Source organism: Coptis chinensis, chromosome 5 (genome assembly GCF_015680905.1).
Source record: "Coptis chinensis isolate HL-2020 chromosome 5, ASM1568090v1, whole genome shotgun sequence".
Lineage (NCBI taxonomy): Eukaryota > Viridiplantae > Streptophyta > Magnoliopsida > Ranunculales > Ranunculaceae > Coptis > Coptis chinensis.
Window position 1 is genome coordinate 48,691,843 of NC_141460.1, and position 26,431 is coordinate 48,718,273.

Genomic DNA, 26,431 nt, shown 5'->3' on the forward strand with positions numbered 1-26,431 from the left:
TAAGCATCCAAATAACATAAACGCCACCAATCATTGGCTTGCATGTGCAGTGAATGCTGCTTATTCCTTTGTAGGTTTCAAATAGGACTCTTCACGTCTCATATTTTATTTATCATTGTAAAAGACTAAAAGTGTATCCAGTTCTTCTAGGTTGAGAATACAGAATGACCATAGAGGTGAATGGAAATGGTCTGTTTTGCGGTTCATCCCACCATAGTACAAAATATCGTGATATATATTGAGATTTCAGCAAAGGATAAATAAATATTGCGATATGTTTAGAGATATTTACAATTGTAAATATCAGTGATATTTTGATGATATTATTGATATTTTAGGATATATTGTGATATTTGTGGATATTTAGTGATATTTTGTGTATGTAACAATTTTATTTAATATTTACCATTATATTTGAAATAAATATAAATTATATATCATGATATATCAAGAAATATCTACAATATCTATGATATTTTAGATATTTTAGATATATTTGCATATGAAACAATGCCAAATATCTCCAAAGAGAGGGATATATCCATGATATATATTCATAAATCAGGGATCGATATTTTGCCATATCCATATTTTGTACTATGCATTCCACTATCGTGGAAACTTAAAAAATGAATACAAGTTTTCTTTTCCCCTCCAACTAGGGGTGATTTTGGATCGGATAAAGGGGGAAAAAATTTCATTTTTTTTGGGATGGCAATATCCTTTTCGAAATCCGATCTAATTATTTTTCGGATGGCAATTTCTTTTCCGAATATGGAAAGTTCAGAAAATTGGTTTTTTTTTGGAAATTTTGAAATTGGCAAAATTCGAAAATAAATCAGAAATTTGAATTATATAATCAGATTTTCTTTTAAGATAACAATTTTTTATCCAATTAATACATTTATTTAGTAATTATTTTGAATTGTATTAATTCAGTAAACAACTTAGACCTTTTAACACATTCATTCAACAAGTTTTTTCTTCATGTTAATGCATTAATTCAATTGGGAGAAAGAGAGATATGTATTAGAATGACAATATTGATTTATTAAAGTTGTGAGAGAGACAATGTTATATTTCTATAGGGTTTTAGTTTGGTTTGTAAATTATGTGTAGTTTTAATTTAATAACTATATGAAATAGACGGCTATATGTTAAAAATTCTGAAATTAATCAGAAATCGAATCTGATCGGATTTTGAAAGTATCCAATTCCAATCCAATTATTTTTCGGAAAAATCGGATTTCAGAACACAAATATCATTGCTAAATTCGGAAAAATATTATATCGGAATTCGGAAAAACCGGATTTTCAGAAAGAAGTGCACCCCTACCTCCAACCATCATGCATCCAGGCAGCATTTTCCCGTTTAGCATAAGTCTCTCAGTGAGCAGTGGCTAAATAAGCTAGAAATATTTGTGGTCATTCAGATTTCGAGCACTGAACACATTTCTGACATTATTCCGCTTCATATGTACCATGGATGAAGATTACTTACAGTGACTGTAAGCTAAAACGTTCTGGGAAACAAAGGTCCCAAACTAGTGGCACATAAATATGTCAATATGTGAGTAGCCAATTGATTATGTGCAATATACAAAAAGTAGAAATGATCCATTTTGTTTAGATTAGGCGACAAATCTGTCTTTAACTTTAAGGTTGCTTGAAAGTAAAGCAACCGAGCATATAAAATAGTTTTTTGGAAGCCCACGACCATTCAAATTTATAAAGCGAATATAGCGTCAAATGTGAACCTCAGCATTACAAATTTACATGTGAATAAAGTCCAAAAGCAATAATTCCCTAACTATGTAAGTAAGGAATATCTATTCCTCAGTCCCCTTTTCTTGTCCAAGATATGATAATCCTTTCTTAAACCACAACACTGCCAGTTTCAGCCATCTCCACTACAGCTCCGCTTAACCATGACTTTACTTCCTTGTATCGCTGTGTTCGTTTCATTCTTGAGCTTAGTGGGATCAGTTTCCGGCAATGGCAATGTTAACAAATGCAGGTCATATTGTGGAAATTTGACCGTCGATTTTCCATTCACTACCAGATCTGGATGTGGTCATCATGGTTTTCGGGATCTTTTATTTTGCATTAACAATGTGCTTATGCTCCATATTAGTTCAGGGTCATATCGTGTTCTTGAAATTGACTATGCATATAAAGCGCTTACCATCCAAGACCCAGACATGTCAACATGCAACTCAATTATTCGTGGAGGTAAAGGAAATGGTTTCGTCGTGGAGTTTTGGAGAGCTCCTTACCTCAATCCAGCACCTGACAACATCTTCATGCTTATTGGATGCACAGCTCGATCTCCACTCTTCCAAGGCTTCCCTGAGAAACACTTGCCATGTCGTAACGTATCAGGGATGGGGTGTGAGGACTACTATAGCTGCCCTGCATGGGGTCCAGGCCCTACTCGCTCGAGCAAAGTGTATGGATTAAGCCCACCTGAGTGCTGTTCAGTTTCTTACGATGTCATACGGTCTATCAACCTTTCTAAGCTTGAGTGTGAAGGTTATAGCAGTGCTTACAGTCTTGCACCATTGCGGGTATCGGGCCCTCACGAATGGTCTTATGGAATACGGGTTACATATTCGGTTCCGGGTGATTACTCGTTTTGTCGAGCGTGTGAGGCTACCGGTGGCTCGTGTGGATATGACGCTTTGGCTGTTCGAGATTTGTGTTTATGTGATGGATGGAATTCAACTACAAACTGTGATACAGGTACTGCTTCAAGCCCTTCTATTTCACATTTCTCTGTAACAACATTCTATGAAACTAAATTGACACAAAATTTGGCTAAACACTATTCACTTGCTCCATTTAACAGAGTGGAAGGAATTGATTTTTAGTCCTTGTTTTTAAGTTAATTACCCAATCAGCTTTTGCTTACCAAAAGAAAATTGCAGTCGTTTAAACGTCTTGTGCAACTTTATTTTAAAACACATCCTTTCAGACTGTGCATCTGTACTGATGTATGTCATAGCACACTGTAAGTACACTCAGTCATTCACACTATTATGCTGCATTTAGTGATTTTTTTTCTTTATTTTTTTGAAAGATGCATGATTTTGGGTTAGGCAGGCCCCTACTGCATTGAAGAAATAAATTCTTACATGGAGTGCAGTGCTCCAAAAAGCTGCCTAGGCGCTAGGTGGTGCACAACCGATTCGCCTAGGCCTAAATCGTTTCAAAAAGCGGTAGACCGATTAGGTGGGTCTAGGCGGGCTAGTCGGACTAAGCCTCTAGGCGGTAGTCTACCTCATTTTTTTTAATGATTAAATGTCAAAAATAAAATAAAAAGCTCCTGAAGGCTTTAGATTTGAATATCTAAAAGATCAAAACCCAATGTATATTATATTCCACTATAAGAAAGAGAATGTGCTTTTATATGAAGTCACTCTTCGGTCTCGGTATTCAACTTGAACAAATTATTTGTCATCTTCTTAAACTATTATGCCTTTTTTGTATTAAATACTTTGGTTTATATTTATTTTTGGATAACGGTAAATGTTTGATTTCTTCATTTCTTGTAGGGTGGGTGTGTAGTTGTGTACGACTGCACTACACACTAACCACAAAACAAACGGGACGGGTCCTAGAATTAGGATTGTAAAGAATAATAATCTTTTAAAATAGTTTATTTTCTTTTACAAAATTTTACAGTATTTAAAATCAAACAAGAAAGATTTATAAAATTGACCACTAATTGAAGATACTCATTGATTATTTATTTTATTTTTCAAAAAAAAAATTATTGAATTATAAAATTTATCAAAATTTGGAGGAAACCCAACATTAAAACAAATAAGTCTCATATAATTTACGAATCAAATCTATAATTTTTTCCCACATTATTACAATTGAAATCAAAGCAAAACTTTTAATGAAATTATTCAATCGCGCATTTGAATATGTCCGTTCATTCAATTTTATGAAAGATGATTAAAATTTTGATTTTTGTCAGCATTGAAAGCGCACATTGATTCAATGGAATGGAATGTAAGATAAAACCAAACTAATCAAAATTAAACAATTTTTTTTATAAAAAATAAAAATCTTAAGCAGTGCGTATTCAATTTTCTAGTAGTGCCTATTTGGTCTTAGGTTCCGATTGGTTTTGTTTTAGGTGTGGGCAACCCTCGGTAAAATTAGTGGTGCCTTTATGAAAACCCTATATTTATTAGGGAAAAAAAAAACCCACAGGTTTATGCACTAGACGTTCTCCTATCGCCAGTGTTTTTTAGAACATTGATTGAGAGTACCATTTGCATCCTCCTCAATGAACTTAGACAGGTGCTCATCTAGACAGAGTACAAAATACAAAAGTGACTCGACCGAGTTAGTTACACTTTTCAAGTTTGCCTATGTAATCTGCAGTTGTGTATGTCTCCTTGTAGGGGATTGTAGCAATATGCTTCACTATTATTCAAATTTTCTCTCTTCTCCTCGATTGATAATGTTACGTTCTGATAGTACTAATGGGTATCAACTAGTCCATTTACTATTTCAACAACAATCATAGAATCATAACACACCAATACTTTGGAAAAGCCATGCTTCAAGCACCCATCAAGCCCATCATCTATCGCCAACAGTTCCTAGTAGAGGATGGACCTCTTAGAGCTAAAACTAATGTAGGCAAACAACACTTATCATCTCCATCCTTGCAACATTACCATAACTCTGAGAAGGCCGGGAAGAGCCCATCTGTGTTTGACTTTATGAAGTTAGTGTCACGGCTATGTCATTTACAATGGGTGGGATCTTTGGAGCTAGAAGAAGATGGCCTTAACATCAAGATTGTGAAGCAAGACTCTAACTTGAGTTGTGTAAGGCAAATCCTTTGCACATAGAGCTCCATATATTTTAGGAATTTTACCAGCACCAACTAAAGACATGTATACTTCTTAACGATTCTAATATTTCTCTCTATCCAATATCTATATAGCACTTATAGTTGCACGGATATATGCTCTTCTAATCTCAGCTTCCATGGAGCTTTTCCTGCAACTTTGTAAGATGTCCTGCCACTCTAAGTATGAGTCTGCAACTCCAAATCCCGCTGCTAGCTTTGTTTTGACACCTGACCACACTCCCTTTGTATAGTGGAAATCAAAGAACAAATGCTCGGCCGAAGTTCTCTTTAGCAGCACCACACAAGCTACATTTAGAATGATTTATGATCCTTTTGTTCAATAATTTGTCCAAAGTGGAAAGGCTACCATAAAAGTGTTGTCATGTGCAGAAATAGTGCTATGGGATCACAAGTTTGCCTAATGTGTGATGATTTTCCTTAATTTACATACACAAAAAAGTTGTTGTTGATTTAAGAGCAAAGAGAAATACTGGAACAATAGGAGAAGAAGAAGATTATGAATGAGTTGAAACACGTTCTTTAATGGTTGCCTCCATATTTGTTGAGATGAATCAAACTCAAAATGTAGTCCAAGGATTCTATTTATAAGAATAGATTATGTTTTCCAAAATTACTTGTGATAAGCTACATAATAAATGTTTAACTAGGAAACCATCTTTTCCTAAATCTTATCTAAGCCTTTCTAGAAACATGTTCCCCAAGTCAATATGTTTCCTTTTGTGTAAACACCCCTACGTTGACTTAAATATCAAGAAAATATTCTTTAAATCAGATCCGGAGTTACAATTTCAAACTAGGAAATGATCTTCTGGAATTGCATTTCCTGGCTAGGAAGTGGACTTCCGAACTTGAAGTTCCTTACTAATAGGATGTAGTCTTTCGGAGTTAGACTTCCTGAATAGCTATGGAGTTCTTGACAAACTATGAAGTAGAGTTCCAATTGGACTTCCCAAATGGCTAGGAAGTGAAGCTCCCGACTTGCTAGGGAGTGAAGCTCCTGACTGCATGCTTGGACTTCCCACTAGATAGTGGGAAGTGGAGTTCCGAACTTAGACCTCCCATCAAGGAAATGGAGTTATGAACTTGAAATTCTTGACTAGGAAGTGAAGTTCTAGTCCTGCAATACTAGTCACTTCCAAAGATCTAGCAACTCCTCTTGTAGTTTCATTTCGATTCCTTAGGAAGTGATTTTATCTGGAAGTGCGCTCAAAGTATGTTGTGGTACTTCTTACCCATACTTACACATTGTTTGATTATTACAGAAATGTTGACCCACGTCTACTTCACTTTGCAGAAATATGTACACACCCCCAAACAAGCTTTAACCATCTGAGCTTGTTACGTTCTTGATCTTCTTTATAGCTATAAGCAGATCTTGGATTGAAATATTCCAAATTAATGATCACATTACTTGATCCTTTTCCACGAGATTATATATGTCAGTATCCAATAAGTTTGTCTTCAAATCACACTTTGGGAAAGATGGGATAGTATCATTCCACTTACCATCCATAAGAAATCAGCTCACTAACTCTGGCTCTGGCTTCATCATTGCCTTCATTTAGTGACTTACTGCGATACTTATTAATAAAAAAAACAACAACAAACAAACAAACAAACAAACAAACAAACGACAAACACTTTGTGGGATACGCGTGCTATCTCAATAATTAAATTTAGAAATCTAGAGCCCAGGTTAAAGTTAAACCCCCTTCTCCCTTGAGTCCGCCTTTCGATATCGGAAAGTTAATTATCTAGTATAAAAACATTATGTACATCTTTTCCTTGTAGCACAATCATTACCATTTGGTGTTGTTGTTTAATGTGCAGTTTTTAGTGCATCCATTCGCCAAAAGATGTCATTAATTGATGCAGGAGGAACAGGTATTTTGATATTTAATTTTGAGATTATTTTATAAATCTATTCATAAACTCAAACCAAAGATCTTGAATCGCGTGAACTCACCAATATCATAATAATAATAAATCAAAGATTAAACGTAAATAAACATACCTTAATCCATAGATTTATTGAATGAAACGTGTAGAACGGAAAATGAGAACTTGTTTCTCACCCTAAGCCTTTTCCCTAACCCTAATGTGTTTTCTTGACATGACATAATACACAACTATGAGGTACGCATAGAGAGAGAGAGAGAGAGAGAGAGAGAGAGAGAGAGAGTAGTTTCCTTAATTAGATAATGAGTCTAATTTCCCATAAAAATTAGACTATAATTGGAAACAACTTCTAATTGCCAAAATATTCATATGGATTTAGACTTTTTATTTAGCCCATAAATATCAACTATGTTTTGTTTTGTAAACCATCAACTATACATGACATGTGTCCATTATGTGGGACATCTTTAGGTATTCAATAAAATCTAACATATTTCTTTAGGACAGTTTTCTTAATTGAACAATGATTCTAATTTCCCATAAAAATTAGACTATAATTGGAAACAACTTCTAATTGCCAAAATATTCATACAATAATTATAATTTCCCATAAAAATTAGACTATAATTGGAAACAACTTCTAATTGCCAAAATATTCATATGGATTTGGATACTTCATCATATAAGCCCATATTTTATAAACCATAAATTATACATGACATGTGTCCATCATGTGGGACATCTTTAGGGATTCAATAAAATCCCTTGGCCCATATGACAAGTGTTATCGAAATTATATACTTTATAATAGTTTTGTAAACAGACTCATCATGTGTTTAACTTAAAATAACTGACATGCGCACGCGATTTTTAGAAAATATATCCAATCCAATTTTCCCATTAATTTGGCTATCATAATGTCATTATCAAACAATCTACTAATGTGAATCATAGTGGTCATGTGTCATTATGCATGTGTATGACACCATCCTTTCCATGTACTATGTTAATAGTAACTTGTTTAATATAACACATAATTAAGAAGTTTAGGTTAATGTATAATTGCCTAAAATGTCCAGCAGTAATCCGTTTCATTCATAAGATGCACAAACTCCCACTAATGAAATAGAGTTGGCAAAAACACAAAATTGAGCTCTTAAGGTGTCTAATAGAAGAAGCATAAATCATGAATGCATCCGTATAACCATAACATCATTGGTTGTTTCAAAGACTTGTATTGTCGACATAATCCATAATCGTCTTTGATAGTAACCAAATGGTTAAGGACACGGTAGTTCATAAGTTGGCGCTATTATATGATCCATAGACATTTATTGTTTTTGCATTCCATAAGTTCTCTCCAAGTTCACTAGTTTATCACCTCAATAATGGTGTATCATTCTTGGAGAAATAGGTGCAACTTAAGTTCTCAGCAATTTGGAAATAAAGTTATTAACAACTCCAAATTCTAAGATAATATGCACATTATACATCGTAAATTGTGGCCTCAAAGCAAACCACAAACTCAGCTTTATTAGTGGAAGTAGCAAGGTAATTTGCTTCACATTATTCCACAAACTTGCCCATTCATAAATATAGTAACAAAACTCAAATTTATTATAAAAGGGAATCAACATAATCTGAGTTTGAACATTCAATCACGATCAAGTGATTCATCATAATAAATGTGAGCTAATAAACAATATTACTTTAAGATGCATCAGTAGCTGAAAAACTTAATATAGATAATATATCTAGAACTTTATTAAGATGTGTTTCATGAAACAACGCTAACAGTTATTGCCATTGATCTCCAAAAATTTCAATTTCAATCACATATGTTGCTCCGTCAATATCTTTCATTTCAAAGTTCTTCAAGAGAAAAATTATATATATTTATGCAATTAAACCAAGATCACTACTAGCTAACAAAACGTCATAACATATATGATAAAAAATATTCTCCCACGTGACCTTCAGGTATACACACTAATCAACAGTGCTTCCCTTAAAGCTGAAGAGACTAATGATATTGTTTAACTTAAAATATCATAATTGGAAAGCTTGTTTAAGTCCATAATATGACTCTTAAGTTTGCAAACTATGTGTTCATTTCATTATGAAATTACATGCAGAAAAGCGATTTTGACATTTAGTGAAGCTCCAAATCATAATGAGTCACAAAAGCCATAATGACTCTAAGTGACATTTACTAGGACACAAGATAATGTATCACATTATATTGCTAACACCTTTGACGGTGGAATCTTTGGAACAAGTCTGGCCATGTCTTTTATTATTGTCTTTATAGTCACACTCTGTCTGTAAGACACATATATAGCTGACTTTCTTGTATCCTTTAGGCAATGTGACAATATCCTTAACTCTATTATGTTCCATTGATTTGAACTTTCTTTTATGGTGTCAATATAATTAGTAGAATCAATACCTATCTTGGCTCATAGAAATGAAACCAAGTCTTCACAGACCCTAGATCATAATCGAATTCTTGTAGATATGCCACAATGTCATTCGAAATTATAGATCTTTGTGTTATGGAAGATTTTCCAAATACCATTCCTTGTGGTTTTTCTACGAACGCTTCATTGATGAGAATCCCATTATGGAGTGTTTGATCTTACAACAATTGTTCATTCATATTGAATAAATCAATATCATGAGAAACAACAATTATTGTAGAAGCTACAAGTATCTAGACTTACGTTAAAGCTTCTTTACTTTCCACATTTCATGATTATGTCATTGTTTTTATTTAATTGACACGTATCATGATATGTCACTCCCACTAATTTCACCATTGAATAAGGATCTAACGTTACCGGTTTCTACTGTTCTCGTACTATGGTTAGATAAGTCAAATCTATATACTCTTTGGATTTTTCAAGATAACCTTAATAATGTTACCAATAACTTTTCTAAAATCCAATATCCTTTTATGTGAATAATTTATAAGCTCAAACTCTGTTGGTATCCCCAAAATTGGCAGGTAACTTGAACTAGGTTTCCTTTGATTCCATAACTACTCAAAAGAGTCTTTAGAACTATCTTACTGGAAAGTGAGTTCAATTTATACACAACAATACGTCTTTATATATTTAAATATTCACAACAACTAGGGTAATTAGACTAACTTAACCTAATCCTAACCATGTCCTATAAAGTACGATTACGCCTTTTAGCAATATCATTATACTGTGGTGTTCTAAGTATTGTGTATTTATCACAAATACAATGCTTTTCTAAAACTTCAACAATTCTTAGTCTAGGACATTGACCTTCATCTTAATTTTCACCACTTCAATTTGATTTGACAATCTTCACCAGTCTATTTAGTTGATTACAATCTCAATAATGTAAATCTTAACGACTCACACTGGTAAATATTCATTATGTAAGGTAGGAACATAATCTTAATGTGAATTGTCATCTTCATGTGAGAAGTATCTCACAACGAAATACAAAGTGGCAAAAAGTATATAAATGTCGATACTCATTGTGGCTTTCATTTCTTGTGTGTTGGCTTGTTTTCTATAATACATTCCACACACATATGAGATTAACAAATTTAGATTCAAATGAATCACATCATATGCTAATCTTTCTATAAACTTTTTCTCTGAAGATTTATACATTATTCATGCCACAACTAAGAAGACATGACAGTCCTTTAGCTACGTTCAACTCTAACTTTAAGATGCATAATAATAAAGTCTCTATTCGATAATCAAACAAGTATGGTATCTGTGGATATCCTATACTTATTTAACCAAAGAATGCAAATTACCCCTTAATGTTTATTCAACCTTACTGTAGCACTCATAGAAATGCTTGTTGTAATCAATGTATGTACTTCATCTCCCCTATGGATAAAAACTTAGTGAGGTGATCAAAGGGGATAAAGAAGGTAAGTTGTACTTGCGTATTTGAATTAATAAAGGTTGGGGTCTCCTTAACTGCTAGTTGTTTCAAAAAAAAAAAAAAAAAAAAAACCCCTTACATGTTAGGTCTACCTGTGGGTAACTCACAACAATCAAATAAACAAACAACAATTATTGTCACTATTATAACATTCAAAAATATAGTTGGTTCACTGTGGTGAATACCAAACTATACATAAAGTGAATGTTTTAAGTCAATATTCATGGACAAAGTTGGAATTACTGTGGTGAACACCAACTTATACGTAATATGAATATTCGACACCTTAGGTTTCGACAAGTAAAACTTTATGGTATATGAATCGAGACTTTAATAAACAAAATAACGCTCACTATATTAAAATCTTTGATTATTAACACAAATAACTATAATTTATATTAAAATCTAAAGATGAAAATAATAGTGTCATTGCAATACCACCTGTGGGTGAGTACTACAACACACAAGGTGTTCACTCCATAATATTATGATGATGAATGTATATTATAATTGTGAAACCACATGTGGGCGTGTATCACAGCATACACAAAGTTCACTTACATTTAAGGCTAAGTCATTAAATATGTCAAACTTAGATAGGCCTGTTACCTATAGGCAGTCAATTCCATATCTAACTCTTTAGTACACATTATCACCCTAAATTAATTAGAACTGTAACATTTATGATATTTACAACTTCTCAATGTTGGGTCACTGTGGTGACTAGCAAATGATCAGCTTTATATCAGATCAATTATTTTAACTTCATTATAATCCCAAATGGTTCCTTAATCATCATCATAAATAACATTATACAATGTCACTAACAATGATACGATGAAGTATTCACAATATTTTAATATTGGGCCACTGTGGCAGCTACCAATACAACTTAAATTTGTGAGTACCAAATCGTTAAATGACATTGATTAACATAATCATAGTGAGAACTAAACATGCAGCCGGAATAACGTGTGTACTTTCATAATGTACAAGATCAAAAAGTTCACTATGCAATAATCTTTATAGTGGAAATTAATAGACATCAATAATATTAATAAACCAAAGAAATATTCATTCTATCATATTGCATGCGTTGAACGTAATAGAACAAATAATGAACCCAAGTTCATAAGTCAAAACCCAACTTCGCAAACCATTAAGATTATATATACGTTCAACTTTAATATCAGAATTCTTAAATTTTCAAAACCACTTTCAAGGCTGTTCAATACGTAGGGCTTGAAAATGGTTTCGTAATGGCTATTCATACGTCAAAAACCGTCTAAATTAAGGTTGATGGCCTAAAAACAAATTAAAAAAAAAAAAGCCAATGGTGCAATCAAAATCTGTCTTGTCCATTATGCTTCAGATTTGACCCAGTCATTATGGGTTAGACTTGACCCGATCATTAGGGGTCAGATCCACACCCGAGAGCTATTGATGGGCTAGAAAGTTCATTATGGGCCACAAATGACCATATGGGTGCATAATCAAGTTTTGCATTATATGGGCTTTAGACTTAGATTCTTTTAGGCCCAAAAGGAAATTATGATGTCAGACGACATTATCATCTTCTTCGACGAACAGACCTTGTGGGATTTAAAACCTCATTTTATTAACTGTAGTCAAAAGCCTTCATTAAAGACCAAAACTTTATGGTCTCTACACAAATCAATTCTTTAAAAATGCCAAATACCATATATATGTGATTGAAACCGTAATTCCATTTTATAGTTTCTATCTCATGTCTACTAGAATATAAACGACGACAAAGTCAGTACGTTCGTAATAATAGATCGATCGTGATCGAGCAATCCAAATTAATCCCTCATTAAACAACATTGAAATCATAATATGCCGATCGGTGATCAAACCTTATGATCACTTTATGCAGATTGAACCGACACAATATTAGCAACATAAAAGGATTAAATTTATAATACGGAAAACATAGTTTCACGGTTTTCAAAGCATTAAAAATTTTCACATTACGACAATCGAAACTCAATGATTACCATGCTAATCCAAACTCATTGCAAGAAACAATTTAAACAATAATATATGTTTCATATATCTTATAGACCACCATTGTAAGCAATACAGTAATGTTAAAAAAAAAAAAAAATCCAACAATGGCATAGCATACACGAGAATATTAAACCTCACTCTTTGGACTAATAGATCTGACAGTTAAAGCAATCGCATAATATAAGCAATTAGACCCAAATAATAAACAGGAACGAGTATGTTGTACACCCACTTTAATGTAAAAAATAGATACAAGACCACGTTATTACGCCCTAATAATCCGACAATATTTTTCCAAAGATCATGTTTTTAATGAGAGAAACATACGATTCACAACAAGGCGACTAAGACCACGTGTAAACATATTCTTAAATTTAAATCAAGGATCTTGAATCGCATGAACTCACCAATATCATAATAATCATAAATCAATGATTAAACGTAAATAAACATACCTTAATCCATAGCTTTAATGAATGAAACATGTAGAATGGAAAAGGAGAATTTGTTTCTCACCCTAAGCCTTTTTCCTAACCCTAATGTGTCTTCTTGACATGACATAATCCACAACTATGAGGTATGCATATATATAGAGAAAGGGGGGAGAGAATAGTTTCCTTAATTAGATAATGATTCTAATTTCCCATAAAAATTATAATATAATTGGAAACAACTTCTAATTGCCAAAATATTCATATGGATTTAGATACTTTATCATATAAGCCCATGTTTTGTAAACCATCAACTATACATGACATGTGTCCATCATGTGGGACATCTTTAGGTATTCAATAAAATCCAACATATTTAACAAAAACTAAATCAACTTTCAGAATGTGGTCACTATTATAAATACGAGAATTTAAGACATGGTCTTAATTTAGTTTAGCATGAAAGATAAGCTCAAATGAATATTTATGGTGGGGACACACTTTTGGTAACTCCAAATACCCCTCTAGTGCACAAACTATAGTAGTTAAGATGATGCAGACTTGACGATATGTGGCATGATTTGATTCAAAGTTGCACATACCAAAATTTGTTGAGTGACTCTACAAAACTGCAAATACTGCATGTGTAAATGTTTCTTTTTAGTTCTCCTTGCAAAATGAAGTATATATATGTATATGAAAAAAACTATCGAGCGACTTACTCCGATATGGCCACCTAGAAACACCTGATTTAAAGTTCCACATATTGTATTGAAGATTGAGCAATTTTTTTTCCTACTATTAATGTCATGACTATCCCACAAAACCTGTAACACCTATAAGAATTCTCCACTCATTTACTTGTATCAAACTGCACACTTTGGAGGTGAAGTGTTGAATGACTTCATCATATCAATTAAGTCCAACATATATTGAAAGGACTTTTGGCAAAACTAATTATCCCTCCAAATATCCACCTAATCACCATTACCATTTTTTAGAAGTTGAAAACTAGATGCCTTTCATCTCATTGCTGAAGCTTTAATATTGTAGTGAGTATACTTCAAGAGTTAGATTAAGAGTTGAGGTTCATCCTAAATTGTTTAGAGTTTGAGTGAGGGAGATATGAAGAAGAAAGGTAGACTCTTATAGTATTAGAATGGTTCTAATCTAATGAACTTGAAAGCTTGATTGTTTGATTAAAATGACTTGAAAACATGAAAAGAAGATTGATTAAAACATTGAAATGAAAGTAACAAACAAGATTGAAGATTAAAACAAAGAACAAGTAACAAGTTTGATTGAAATAAAGAAAAGAAAATAACAAGTTGATTGAAATAAAATAAAATAACAAGAAATTTAAAACATGAATTGAAAAACAAGACAAGAAAATAAACAAACCAAATGGTTTGGATCCTAAGACAATGGATGAGTTCTCTTTCCATTTCTTTTTGTTTATATACCCCTACTTTTGCCATTTATAGATTTGCCGTTCTCCATTATAAACTAGACACCTCACCCCTTTCACTTTTGCTTTTTGGTGCCTTCTTGACCAAGGTAGGTTTAGGGATAAGTCTTCATAATTTGAAATAAGGGCCTCCATCTTTGGTATTCTGATTTGAATCCTTTAACTGTTGACTTTGACCGGTTGACTATGACTTTTTCAGCATTTTTCCACAGTAGCTACTAGTCTTCATAATAAGCGTGATTAAGGCTCCTTCTGGTGTTAAGACTTATGATAAGTGGTCTGAAATACTCCTGAACCTGAAAAAGGCAGTAAAAGCTATGAGTTATATTTTCATTAAGCGTAAGAATGACTGTAATGTAGCAATATATAGGTAATAAAATGCACATTTGGGAGCTGATCACTACCCCCAAATAGCATCTTGCTTGTCCACAAGCAAGGATGAGAGAAAAAACTAAGATCACAAATGAGTGATTTATTATACGTTCTACTAATCTCATTTCGCAGAGTGCGATTGCATTGACCATATGCAACAAGGCCTTAAACCACTAGGAATTCCCTAGTCGATGAGCTTTAAACCTTGTGAGAGTTTTCCAGTGAAGGTACTCACAAACTTCTTCTATTTAGCACAAATGGTCTTTTTTCCTTATTTATTCTTAGTAGTTCATACATCTCATTAGCGGTGAATAAGGACAAGCTCCTTTGAACTCAGAATAACATATGTTTGGTAATTTAAACATCTAAAGATAATTGTACAAAAACATGAGCAATGAAATGCAAAAGTAGAGTTGTTTCTGAGGCTTTTGGAGAGCTTCCTTAAGATGGGTTCTCACAGGGGTGTGCTACAATCACAACTCTCTGATATCTTCACTCAAGGTTCATTCTCTCAAGTGCAGCGAGGGACTTATATTCCTCGTACTCAAATGATGTCCAAAGAAAGGGTTGATTGATCACACTTGCCACTTACTATCACAACAACCTATTCCTAATCGAGCTAGATGTCTTTTATTAAGAGTTACGGAGCTAGGGTGATAGTTTAGAAAGAAAAAGGAAGGGAAAAACAAAATCTGGTAAGATGAGAAACTGTGTCTACAAGATACTTGTAACCATAGAAGAACCTCATTTTGTTTTTTTTCTTTCGAATTGTGATACATTCTTTTAGCCCTTTGGCTTTGTGACTCCATATGATTTTGACTTTTGGGAGTTAGTTCTAACTTTGCTTTTGATTCTTTTTGTTTCTGATATCGTCTCTTTTTGATTTTGAAGTTTTGGGAGATTCGATTTTTTACTCCTTTGGATTTTTGGAGTTTTGGTTTTGGATGGGTCTTTCTTTTCTTTTTCTTTTTGAAGCAAATAACTGTTTTGTTTTTGTACAAGGTCTTCTCTTGTCTTTTTCTGATAACCATCCGGTTTTCAACTCATCAGCTGGGTAAGCTTTTAATTGTGTGTTATGATGGGTTAGGAATTATTGGTGAGGAAAAAAAAGGCTTTTAGAAAAGGTGAAGGCTCAAAAAGGGGTGACTAGAGGAAAACTATTTTTTTGGATTTTTAACGTTTATTTGGCTATATCGATCCAAAAAGGGTCTAAATTCCCTCATAGGATATGGCGTGGTGATCAAGCAAGTGGACGTGTGGTCTTTCTATTTGGACATCCTTTGTGTCATCACTCAATAATCATTCAAATGAGGATTTTGGCTAGATTATCATAGGATATGGAACTAAATTATTCTAACTTTGGCTTCGAAAACTCACTGCTATATACAAACAAATGCTGATGCATGCCATTTATGAAAAGATGTAGAAACTACTGTACGTATATTAGTCTAAGTACGAAGAACAAGTCCTTACTCTATTGCTATAATGAGACTTCTAAACTTTTTATTCATCATAGAAAAAGGAAACAAGACTTTTTAATATTAAACGGAAAAATATTTTTGTACTTTTTTCGAAATTTTTTAGAAAAGAAGAAATATACTATTATATATACTATATAGAAAATACCTAGTTTTTGCAAAATGTTACTATACCAACTTTATGATAGAACTATGCTTGTCCTCAAAGTATGAAGATATAATGAAGAGATTACCATAAAACATGAGCAAAAACGGCGATACACATGTAATTTGTTCTTCATGATGAAAATACACCACCCCCAAATAAGTTTGGGGCATGGGTTGTTTGATATAGAACGAGAAGTATATGGTTTATTATACTAAGGATATTTATTCTACTATAAAATCTTTTTGGGTTTTTGTATTTTTTGAAAGCATGCATGAAAAAATGGAAAATTTTGGCATGATGTATCTGTTTTACCTTCTACTCATAAACCAATTTCCACAAGAAAACAAAATAAAATAAGTAGATAATATTAAGCATAAAATTAAACTTATACTACGTCATACATAGAAAAATAAATAGATCCAACTATACAGACACTAGGAATCCTAGTCAGAATCCATGCGTTACTCGTCTCGACATCTAGAAGATCATTCTCTTTGTTGACGTCGAGGCCTGGCATGTTTATCACTACGCGGGAGCGCGTCTCTGATGCTCTGCAGTGTTCTAGTGACACTGTGCTGAAAACGTTGCTGCTCCTGCTTGAAGGTCAGATGCTCCTTTCTAAGGGTATGTTGTTCCGCTCTGATATTCCGTTGTTCCGTTATGATGTTACCCTGAGTTTCCTTGAGCTGGTCGAGATATGAGTGCAGAATCCTCTGGCCTCCATGGACGAAGTGAATTCCATCCATAGGCTGAGTGAATTATCGAGTGACATCTTCAACGAGGTAATCCACCTTCTCCGTTGGGTGTGCTTGTTCAGCGGCTCTGGCTTCAGGTGGAAGCCATGACTTCTGGATGCAGTGGGAATAGATAGTACCTGTGGTAGCATCCTTGACCTCGACTAGGGCGTCTCTGGCTTGGAACCCCCAGTGCTGCATGATCTTGGTGACCAGCACTGGTAGAGGGGCAGACGTCTTCTTCGGTTTATAGAGTTGCTCAAAGATAAAGGAGACAATGCAGAAGTTGTTCTTCTGCTCTTGAAGAATCCATAAAAGATGAAGCATCGCCTTACCTATATTCGAAGGTTTGGCCAAGTCTAGCAGGTTGTAGGCTATCCACTGAGATACTACTAGTTGGTTCCTTTGTAGCGAACTTTGATAAGCGTAGTGAGACTTGGGGTTTTAACCCCTCGAGAAGCGTCTCTACCATCATCACATTGATGGTCTTACCATATGGGGACTATTTCGTTTGAACATAGGCTTTCAGAGGAATCCTAAGAACACCACTTACCACCTCTTTGGTGAACTCCAGCGAGCGGCCATCCTTAACAACCGTAATGCGGTCATCCTCTCCTCTAATCATGCAATTATAAAATGAAAGAGTAAGAGAGGGAGAATAAACTGCATCTTCCAACAAAACCATGGGTTCCCATCCTCTTCTTCTGATCTCAGCCCTGAAGTGACTTCAAATAGATCGGAATAGAAGAGGTCTTGAAAATTTTGCTCCTGCACGATTTTAAGAATTCGAGCAATTTAGAGTAGGGATTTTAAAAATTGGGGTTTTGAGTTGGAATAGGGGTTGAAAATGGGGAAGGTTGTAAAATTTTGGAGTGGTGGTGTGTTGAGGTGTACGGGCGGTCGTGAGCTAAGAGGGGGCGAGTGCGAGCTAAGTGGGGCGGCTAGGGTTGGGAATTTTTGGGATGGAGAAGAAGGGAAGGGGTGATTGCGTAGGCTAAAAGGGTTGATGGCACGTGCCTCACACGTGCCTCTTTTAAGAGTTTGAAATTTTTGGCCCAAGCCCAAATGAATCAGGATATTCCGATCTTGTCCTTAGTGCCTTTCCAACTTTAAGAGCCAATCCATGCTTCGTTACTCATCCGGTCTTGACCAATGAGGTACCAAAATGATCAGCATAAAAAATGCAACATAATGGTATAATATACACTCATATCTAACGGTAGATAAGAAACAGATGATGGAAAGAACTGTACAGGAACTGTAGGGAAAATATGTACAGATAACAGAATGAAAATTTTAATTAATTTTTTTGGGTTTTGAATAAATTTGACAGAAATTTTAAAAAGATGGGTCGTTTAAAGTCAGATCCCCAAGACTTGGAAGTTTTTGAAAACTTGAGTCAATCCTAACTAGACGGCTGGATTACTCTTTTAGACCGAGCGTAATGCACTGGGGGATAACACATGTAGACCTTGTAAACAGAATTATTATGAGGTTGAAGACCGGGGCAAGTTGGTGATTGACAATTCAAGCACTAGCCTTCTTTCTTAGCTCGTCTCTTATATGCGTATGAACTCTTACCTAAACCAGGAATGATTTTCGATATATGTGTCCATATCTTAAGCTGCATTTCTCTAGGAAGTGCTTGCACACGATCATTAAAACTGATCCATCTAGTCTTACTAAGTGGAGGGTTTTTGTTTGCTACAGAAGACATTTTTGAAAAGTTTTTCATAAACGAGAGAGATTTAGAAAGGGAAAAGATTTAAACGAGAGGGGAAAGATTTTTAAGAAAGGAAATATTTAAAATTTTGAAAATTTTGGAGTCTTTTAACATCATATTCTCGAGACAAAATAGAGATGTGGAGGCAAAAAGATAGAATTAAACAGAGAATAGTATCACTTTGGGTTGCTATATTTGTTTAATTCTCATTTGGAGACGCCTAGTTTTTTTTTTGGGTTTGTTTTCTCATTCAAAATATATCTCTATCCATATAGAGGATTTGCCAAGAAGATAAAATTATACGTTAATCCGGTATCATTTTGGTTACTCCGAACGTATAACTTTTATTTTTTATATCTTCTGGTTTTGAAAACTATGGAGAGATATTTTAAGAAACTTGTACTCAAATGCAATGATTCTACATGTTGCTACTTTAAAACAAATTATAACAGATGTTCTTAGGTAACTTCCATGTCGGCTCTGTGGCGAACCTAATTTAGATAGACAGAGCTTCAGCTATGCAAGTTCGGGGATTTACTGCGCAAGATATGGAATGTCCTGATCCGGGTGAATAGCTCGGTGATATAGGCGACCCTTAGTAAGCAAAGCTGATCTCAAACCGCCCCTAGATTGTGTAATTCTAGGGGTTGGTATGTGTAAAATCCATTGCCCGTTTTGAAAAATCACTTAACTATTGATGTATCGAGAATCTATCATTAATAGCACAAAGAAATCAAATATTTTTGAAAAAGAAGTGTAAAAGAAAGAAAAGAAAAATTGTATACTCGCTCCACAGGTTCACACTTACTCCAACAACGAGTAAAAAGTATTTTACAAAGAATATGCGAGATATACTGTGGACTAAGGCTCCGACACTTATAACCACACCCTCAAAGTGGAGAGGTCTGGTTATCTTATTGATGTATCCCCTTTTAAAGCAAAAGATGGAATGGAATGGGAAAGGAATACATCGGAACAAGAGGAGTCAATCCTCGTAGATGGGATCTTTAAGAAAGAGTTTTTAGTACTCCAGATTCGTTCACGTGACTTGTTGCTTCAAAGGCTATGTTTGTTGGTTTGGGATTAGGGATAGATTGACCTGGGAACACACCTTTCTTGGTTTTATCTTGGGCTAACAAGTTCAGAGATTGTTGCATGGATGCTAGGATTTGGGTTTGCTGTTGCATGACAGATATCATTATTTCGGTGGGATTATCTGTTTGGACACTAGTTGATAGTGTAATGGGAACTAGGTCTCTTTGGTTGTTGACAGGTTGGTTTTGATACTGGTTAAACTAGGATGGAACCAATGCTCTGTTCTGATTGTTATAGGTACCTTGTCCTTGTCCTTGTCTGAAGGTATTTGTTGGTTTGTTGAAACCTGGTGGTGTTTGGTTTTGTGGAATGTTGGTCCATGCGAAGTTTGGATATTGTCTCCATGGTGTATTTGGTACATTGAAATCACATACTTCTTATGGCTGAAGTAATAATAGGTTTGTGATCAAGGAATAGGTGGCATCTATATGATTTAAGTTTAGACAGAAATTGCATGGTAAGGTATTTACGTTCATGACAGGATAAGGGGTTTGGTCTTTTTGTTTGGTTGTGAGGGCATCTAGCTTTCTTATGAGGGTTTCTATTAGGGTTTTGATTTCTAGATCTGATTTCACCTTAAAAATATATGTATTGGGTTGGGCTGTTCTAGAATTGTTTATGTCACCCCAATGAGTACTCTTTTTAGTTTGGTTTCCAAGAAAGGTTAAAGCTTTAGTTGCACCTCTATCCAAGAAATTACCATTACTCATGATGTCGAGGGTTACTTTGTGTTATGGGAGAAAGCCTTTGAAGAAACATTGGACAAGAGTAGATTTTTCTAGTTTATGGTGAGGACATGAATGGAGTAGGTCAGAGAATCTATCCCATGCTTTGGAAAATGTCTTACTCGGACTCTGTCTGAAGAACTGTATCTTGCTTCTTATTTCTTTTGTTTTCTTCGGCGGAAAGTACTTCTTCATGAAGGAGAACATAACCTTTTCCCATGTATCAAAAGAGTCGGCCCTCTGTGAGAGAAGCCAAACGTGACTCTTACCAGCTAGAGTGAAAGGAAACACTCGTAGCTTAACCTGATCATCAGTGACGCCCAGATGATGAAAGGTATTACATATTTCATGTATTTGGTGTAGATGCTCGTACGGTAACTCATGTTCCAACTCGTGGAAGATGGGTAGAAGATTGAACACGTTCGGTGGAATCCTTAAATCGCTCGTAAGTGGTGTCAGTTGTATACAAGATGGAGGTCCATTTTGCAACGGTGTGTAGAAGTTAGAGAGAGGCATTTTAGCTTGCACTACTTCGTCCGCCATCTTAAGAGATTGAGGACTACAAACAGGAGATTGTCTAGGTCGACGAACTCTCTTACGTGAGTAAGTTTTATTCTTGTTAATACTAGAAGTGCTTGAACGCAGTATCATACACTTTTAGCAAGACCCCAAAACTATCCTAACATCCGCAAACGGTGCAATGTATGCTCAAACAATTGAAATTCGTTTTTACAAGTATGGAGTTTTGAAAACTTTGCTTTTGGTCTATATTTTACTATGCCCTGTTCAGAGGAACAGTTGGGCACGAAACTAGGATGGCTCTACTACACATCTCAGAAGAGTAGGCAGTCACTTCACCAAGTGGTGTGCTACCAAGAATCTCACTCACGATGAATCTGGGGGAGGAAAGTGAGGAAGGTAGTTGGTCTACCGGAATCTGGTAACTGATTACTCTAAATCCTCGTGGCTATATTTTTGTCCTTTTTTGGAGGAGCGTGACTACTTGGGATCTAGTTAATTGATTTTAATTAAATTTTTTGGTCTAGGGCATTCAAGAATCAAGCAACGTCTAATTTACCTACATTGGGTAATGACTTCCCAATGGTTGTTATTGCTCGGGTTCAGCCTTATGCGCGAATGTAAATTGCAGTGCGGAAAATAAATTTCAGACAATCACGTAAGCATGCTTGAACACACAAGTATCCTCTTACTTGGGCTTCGAGGAGGTCTAGAATTTACCTCTCAAGCTGTGCTTACATGCTGCTTGAGGAGAAGACGACGTCAATTAGCGCTTGATCTGAGAATCAGGCCCAACCTTTTGAGCTTTACCCTATTTTAAGTTACAGTTTTTGAAAATTTATACAACTTTGCGTTCAAGGGGTCAAACTTAAAACTAAACTAAGACTATACTAATCTAATTAACTAGTTTTAGATTAATCTCCTAGATTACCTAGAGTCAATTAGACTTAGAGTGTTGATTACCAAGTTGATTCAAAGTGTGTGAGCTATGATCCACAACTTGCCTCACACACTTGAACTTCCCAAGGCAATTAAAACTCTAATCCCATGGTAAGTATTAAACTTAAACCAAGTTTAACTTTTGTTCATCATAAGAAATCAATAAAAAACCAAGTTTTTGCTTTGTTTTTGTTTTTGTTTTTGTTTTTTTTTTCTATTTTTCTTTTTATCACTAACTATTGCTAACAAGTTCCAATGTTTTCTCCAACTCTATTACAAAATCTGGGCTCGGAGTACAACTGCTCTTCACAAATGAGCTGGACTTCAAAAAAATCGCACACACTTCTATTGAGGTGGTCGGGCGGTCGCCTTCGCCACGCGCGCATGGTCGCTTGCCGATCACCGGTGAATGGCCAACGGTTTTTTATGTTTGTCTTCAGCACCTTTCCAGTTTCGTTGTTCTGCAACCTTCTTAGATTCTCAACCAATTACTCTCACTCTCTCAATCCATGATGGTGGCGCCATTTGAAGCTTTAATATTATAGTGAGTATACTTCAAAAGATTTAGATTAAGAGTTGAGGTTCATCCTAAATTGTTTAGAGATTGAGTGAGAGAGATATGAAGAAGAAATGTAGACTCTTATAGTATTAGAATGGTTTTAAACTAATGAACTTGAAGGCTTGATTGTTTGATTAAAATGACTGGAAAACATGAAAGGAAAATTGATTAAAACATTGAAATGAAAGTCACAAACAAGATTGATGATTAAAACAAAGAATAAGTAATAAGTTTGATTGAAATAAAGAAAAGGAAAAAATAACAAGTTGATTGAAATAAAATAAAACAACAAGAAATTAAAAACAAGATTAAAAACAAGACAAGAAAATAAACAAACTAAATGGTTTGGATCCTAAGACAATGGATGAGTTCTCTATCCCTTGCTTTTTGTTTATATACCTCTACTTTTGCCATTTATAGATTTGCCTTCTCCATTATAAACTAGAAACCTCACCCCTTTCACTTTTGCTTTTGCTTTTGCTTTTTGGTGCCTTCTTGACCAAGGTAAGTTTAGGGATAAGTCTTCATAATTTGAAATAAGGGCCTTCATCTTTGGTCTTCTGATTTGAGTCCTTTGACTGTTGACTTTGACCGGTTGACTTTGACTTTTTCACTACTTTTCCATAGCAACTATTGGTTTTCATAATAAGCGTGATTAAGGCTCCTTTTGGTGCTAAGATGTAGCTTTTATGATAAGTGGTCTGAAATACTTCTTAACCTGAAAAAGGTAGTAAAAGCTATGAGTTGTCCTTTCATTAAGCGTAAGAGAGATTGCAATGCAGCAATATACGGGTAATAAAACGCACATTTAGGAGCTAATCAATTTCTAAGCCAAAAGGTAGTAAGATCTAGGCCAATGTCAATAAGGGTGACAGTTTTGGACACGACTCGCTAACTTGACACGAATCCAACATGACGACAATAACGGGTTTTGGTTGGCCATAACTGAATTCAGACCCGTTCTATAAATGGGTTATTATAATTAGCTCTCTCTATTTTTCCCCGAAAGGGGTATAATTTCTCAAGTTAATTAATTATAACTAGTGTAGGTTCAAGAAATTAACCCGACTAACCCACAATTATAACCCAGTTAATTGCTGGGTTAGGCAGGTCATGTCATCAACCCGGCTACCCATGTAACTTGTTTAGTTGTATTATTAATTATTTAGATCTTAATTCCAATTTTTTTTTTCATTAATTCGTTTGTTATTCTGGCATTATATTGTCTTAGAGTTTGTATTATTATTATTATTATTATTATTATTATTATTATTATTATTTATTATTTATTATTATTATTATTATTATCATTAAAATATAATAATATTAAAATAAAAAGTTATAGGCACAAGATAAATGAGAGCTCAAAAGTATATACCTTCAGGTTTGGGAAACAATAATGTTATTCAATTTTCATTGTTATATATCAAGTTATGGATGGTTTTCGAGATTCATTAAATGTTTTTTTAGACTTATCTATTTTTGTGCAAGATAATTGTGAAATATTGTACTAGAATTTTTTTGTGAGGGTTATATGTTGAATCCGATCAGAAATTGATATGTTGTACCCCGTCATGTAAACAAGTGGATTTGGCTTTGATAAACTCGACATGATAAGTAATTGGATCGGGTTTGGGTTCACTCCCCTGACACGTAACCAGCCAAAACCTGACCCGTTGCCACCCCTAAATGTCAGTAACTCTCGGCTTCTAACTTTACACGATTGGCACCTTGCATGTTCATTTATGCACCATTTCTACTCATTTTTTCGTTTTGCTTTAAGGCATCTTTTTCGCTTGTTTAATTACCAATATATATGGTAATGACTTGGATGCAAACACAATTGTTTTTACAAATGTAGAAGAATACTTGATTTGTAAGAATGTTTAATTTCTACATTAACACAAATTTGTAGGGTTTTTGATATGTACAATATTGTGGATGGTCTCCTTGTAAAGTTCATATTCTTCGTAGCCAAAGTCAACACTGTTGCGGATCCTAATTGGAAGCTCTACCTATGCATTATGATGTCACAAGGATGCTTCACATCATTCGTTATGGTTTATATATATACACTATTCAATGTGAAAATCACTGTAAGCATTTTTCATTTATTTTGTGGTGTTGTGAGCTGTTCCACATTTTGTTTGAGTGCATGGAAATTTTATATATATATATATATATATATATATATATTTGAAGAAGCTAGGGGTTAGGCAGACCCCAACCTATATTAATTATAATCTTAGAAACATTTTTACTTGTGCATCCTCCTTACAAGCTTAGCAAGGGCACCATCAATTGGAGGAAGGAAAAACAAACTAGAGTCATGTAGTGCATTACATAGTTTTGACAAGTAGTCAGCTACCCGGTTGGTTTCCCTATACACATGTTTGAACTTAACCAGTTCAAACTGAGTTTTCAAAGAGTTTGTGGCAGCAACAATATTGAGGCAGTACCAAGGGGGCTCCTCCTTGTCTGTGATAGCCCGAACAACACATATAGAGTCAGACACAATGGTTACCTTCTTAGCTGCAATGCTTAGTGCACCCTACATACCTACTTCAATGGCTAAGAGCTCATATGTTAGTTAGCTTCTTGTGATGGCCAACTTAACTACCCCTGTTTCATCCCTAATACACCCTCCAAAACCATTCGATTCATCAGTGACAGAGCCATCAGTGTTAACCATAAGCTCACTTGGTTTAGGCCTGAGCCAAGAGCACCAGTTGAGATCCTTGTGCATAAAGGAAACTTAAATACCAATCTTGTCAATCAGCACTCTCGCTGCCACCGACTTAGGAACTTCCTTCAGCACAGTTTGCAAGTAGAGCTTCATCTCCTTAACTTTGTTATAAACTTGGTCCTCGGTGTGTTGTTTCTGCTGGAATCTCCTCGAGTTAGTTCCTTTCTATCCATATGGCATATATAGTAGCACAAACTATTGCCTTTATAATTTCAGATTCCATAGAAGAGGAACGACATAGCCTCAAAAGGTTGTACCATTCTGATGTTGATGCTTGAACCTGGTTGTTCAAGCCCATCCACCTTTTCACTTTAGCTCAAACTCCTTTTGTAAAGTGACAATAAAAAAAAATGTTTTGAGTGCTCTCTTGAAGAGTTGCAAAACCAACAAGTTGATTTAGTTAAAACCTTCCTCTTGACCAATCTATCCTGGGTAGGTAAGCAATTTGCAAAGAGCTGCCACCCTATAAACAAATGTTTTGGAAGCACTATCTTGCCCCATATCAACCTATACCACTACATTTTATTTCGGATATGCTTAAGAGCAAAGCTAATTGGACAATAAATCTACCTAATATTGTTGGAGTCCAAATGACCTGGTCTTGTGGAAGTAGAGGGTTTAGCTCAGTACCCTCAATTTTCTTCTTTAGCTCACTGTCGAGTAACCTGTTAATAATCTGATTCCATCTCCCATCAGGAATGAGATCACTCACAAGGGCATTATTAGGT

The 26,431-nt window shown here is 34.7% G+C and overlaps 1 protein-coding gene across 4 annotated transcripts; it reads left to right on the forward strand.

Moving 5' to 3' along the window:
* Positions 1 to 1,778: 1,778 nt before the first annotated feature.
* LOC147497754 (uncharacterized) lies at positions 1,779 to 25,094 on the forward strand. 4 transcript variants are annotated; one of them, XR_015195231.1, is made up of 4 exons: positions 1,779 to 2,742; positions 6,728 to 6,781; positions 22,693 to 22,942; positions 24,873 to 25,094. XR_015195231.1 is itself a non-coding variant. In XM_086560079.1 (3 exons), the coding sequence occupies exons 1-3, from the start codon at positions 1,929 to 1,931 to the stop codon at positions 8,943 to 8,945; spliced, it is 882 nt and encodes a 293-aa protein (XP_086416205.1). In that variant the 5' UTR covers positions 1,783 to 1,928; the 3' UTR covers positions 8,946 to 13,362. The 4 variants fall into 4 exon arrangements, 3 of the variants coding, with proteins under 3 accessions (XP_086416207.1, XP_086416205.1, XP_086416204.1); XM_086560079.1 differs by lacking the exons at positions 22,693 to 22,942; positions 24,873 to 25,094 and adding an exon at positions 8,932 to 13,362 and having other exon boundaries at positions 1,783 to 2,742; XM_086560078.1 differs by lacking the exon at positions 22,693 to 22,942 and having other exon boundaries at positions 1,784 to 2,742.
* The last annotated feature ends 1,337 nt before the right edge of the window (positions 25,095 to 26,431 follow it).

What these genes read in the sequence shown, in the direction of transcription:
- LOC147497754 (XM_086560078.1), top strand. Translation starts at nt 1,929, where the DNA reads ATGACTTTACTTCCTTGTATCGCTGTGTTCGTTTCATTCTTGAGCTTA. An exon ending in AACTACAAACTGTGATACAG is followed by an intron (nt 2,743 to 6,727) that starts GTACTGCTTCAA and finishes TTTAATGTGCAG; the next exon opens with TTTTTAGTGCATCCATTCGC. An exon ending in AATTGATGCAGGAGGAACAG is followed by an intron (nt 6,782 to 24,872) that starts GTATTTTGATAT and finishes ACAAATTTGTAG; the next exon opens with GGTTTTTGATATGTACAATA.